Source organism: Penaeus japonicus, unplaced genomic scaffold (genome assembly GCF_977035675.1).
Source record: "Penaeus japonicus unplaced genomic scaffold, GWHDUDI00000001_assembly GWHDUDI00000034, whole genome shotgun sequence".
NCBI lineage: Eukaryota > Metazoa > Arthropoda > Malacostraca > Decapoda > Penaeidae > Penaeus > Penaeus japonicus.
The window spans coordinates 18,964,111-18,966,610 of record NW_028234436.1 but is presented as its reverse complement, the minus strand read 5'-3'; the positions used below and the strand labels follow the sequence as shown (position 1 = coordinate 18,966,610).

At 42.4% G+C, this 2,500-nt stretch overlaps 1 protein-coding gene across 1 annotated transcript in view; it reads right to left on the bottom strand.

Moving 5' to 3' along the window:
• LOC122242521 (integrin alpha-PS3) overlaps nucleotides 1-2,500 on the bottom strand; it is a 24,844-nt gene that overhangs the window by 7,082 nt on the left and 15,262 nt on the right. Inside the window, exons 7-9 of the mRNA XM_086530890.1 lie at nucleotides 2,282-2,494; nucleotides 561-681; nucleotides 1-129 (exon numbers count right to left, since the gene is read on the bottom strand). The exon at nucleotides 1-129 is cut by the window's left edge and continues 54 nt beyond it. Coding sequence (XP_086387016.1) covers nucleotides 1-129; nucleotides 561-681; nucleotides 2,282-2,494 — 463 coding nt within the window. The remainder of the gene's footprint in view (nucleotides 130-560; nucleotides 682-2,281; nucleotides 2,495-2,500) is intronic.

The following is a 2,500-nucleotide window of genomic DNA, read 5'->3' as shown; positions in this document are numbered from 1 at the left end:
CCGAGAGAGGCACCGAGAAGTGTTGTGGCGTGAGATGCTGGGAGAACTTCGGCCTCAGACCCTGCAGGGAACCGAGGTAGATGTAAACCGCCCCTTGATCGTCTTCCCAAGGAGCACCCACGGCTATGTCTGGAGGACGAGGGAGAAGTTCTCTTTAGGTATGTTTCCTCTTTAATGTAGGTCTCAGATCTTAAGAGGAACCGTTGTATAAACCATTTAGGCGTAGTTCATTTGCATGTTCATGTGTATGCACTGTATGTAGTATGAATAAACTTTGTGTGTGTGTGTTTTATTGAAGCGCATGATTGTTCAAAGCTTATTGTGACAGGTAAGTTTATCTTATCTTTATAGGTTTATCTTATCTTATTCTGTCTTTTTCTCTCTCTCCCTCCCTCCTTCCCTCTCTCACCCTCACCCTCTCTCTTTCTTTCTCATCCTATGAGTGTATACGCTCTCCAAGCTTTCGGTTAGGCCTAACTCAAGTAAATTTACACATGAAAGGAACAAATGAACGTTATTTTTTCTTATCCTTTTCATTCTTGAAAGCATGTGAAACATACCTTCATATCCATCTTGGTTGAGATCTCCGCATGCCGCCAGCGTGGTGCCAAATCTCGCCCCGGCTTTGGCACTTCCGTAATATCGTCTGTCCGAGGCTTCCATCGTGACATAACCTTGTTTCTGTAGAAGGGTTTATCATTATTCATATTACATTAACATTGCTGATGAAGAGATGTTTATCAGTAAAGCCGTTTGGAGCATCATCAAAAAAAAAAAAAAAAAAAAAAAAAAAAAATAATAATTTTTGTAATTGTCACAGTGAGGAGGAGAATGATAATATCTGACTGTAATCTCCTTGGGGTTCGATTAAGGGGTTCTTTATAATGTTGGTTGCAACATAGAGAATGTCTCTTTTCCATTCTTAACGTTTCTGGTTTACACTGGAAGGAGGAGGAGAATGAGGAGAAAGAGAGAGGGTCAGAGGAGGGTGGAAAAGAAAAGGAGGAGGATAAGTAGGATGAGAAAGTGGCCATCATCAAAGAGCCATCGTCGGTTTCTTGTTTCTTCTCTTCGCGGTTCCCAAAATGGACTCTTCAGTTCCTTTGCTGGATTTAGATCTCCCCTGCCTTACTATTTCCGTTGGAGCAGGACCCTTCCGGCTCTCTTGATTCATACAATGAGGTTTGTTCTGAAACAGATACTTATTGGCCTTCTTGAACATATACATACGATGTCCTTGGGTACGTGCCAATCCTTGCTCTTACCCTTTTCGTATCTCTTGGCGCGGGTGGGTTGCCACTTAGAGACTTATGATTTTTCCTTTTGCTGTAGAATTCACTTAATTTGTCTCTAATGTCGTAGCTAATTTCATTTCCAGGTCTCCTTCCCACGTCCCTTCGGTAAGCCTACTCTTGGTGCGTTCAACATTCGTAATTTCCAAGTTATCTTTGTTAAGACATAAATCATGTTCTGTTTCATTCCTTTCAGAACACATAGTTCACAGAGCCTCCGAACGCTTCAACAGTGGATCGTCAGGTGGGAACAATAAATTCGTGGATTTTTGGCCTCTAGGACCTCAGCAATTTCACCAGTAAGTTCACCACTCCTTGGTTTATTTGGCTCTCCAGTCATGACTTCTCCTGAAGTGGTATCCCACCTTGTTTCCACACACAAAATGCCCTCTGGAGTCAACCTCGGATCATTTAAAGGTGCCGAGGATGATTCTTTACCAAACAGCATCCAATACTCTGTGTCTAGTCTTGAGGAGTCTATGCGAATCATGCATGTTTTTTTTTTCTTTCTTTTCTTTTTTTTTTTATAGGTTCAATCACCTCAGAATTCTTTATTGAATGCATGGTCTCCCCATCGAATACACAAACTCTTTGCCTCTTCTGGATTTTAAGGCAATGCTCCCCTTGCCAATTCCTGCATGGTTCTCCTTTACCTGGCATGAGCCTCTATATCTCATGACTGGCATTCATTGTTACCACAAGATGACAAACAAGTTCTTCGGAATATCAGTCGGCGGCTCACGATCAAATCTGAGACTGGAATCGTTTACACCTCTCCGCTTAAGTATACAGAAGAGATGATCGCCAGATAAGATGTATTGATTCGTCTCCCAACTATCATCTGTTATGATCTAGAATTTGACATTTAGAAAGAAATCTATGACAAAATCTTACCTTTGATTTTTTTTTTTTTTTTTCATGTTCCAGCAGCTTCACAGAGGAGCTGGTACCTATGTCATAATACTATTCCATAGCAATAAACCACTTACCAAGGCGGTTTTATAAAGCACGACCTTCCCCATGTCAATAGCGTCAGCTCTGAAGAACATGGGCGCACCAACCACCAGGTCACTGAACCCGTCGCCATTGGTATCGGCAGCCACAAGCGATGCCCCAAAGTTCTCGCCAATCTGCGTCCCCACCCACTCATAGACCACCTCCAGTTGCATTTCTTCTAAGCGGGGGAAAGCGAACAAAATCACCTGGAA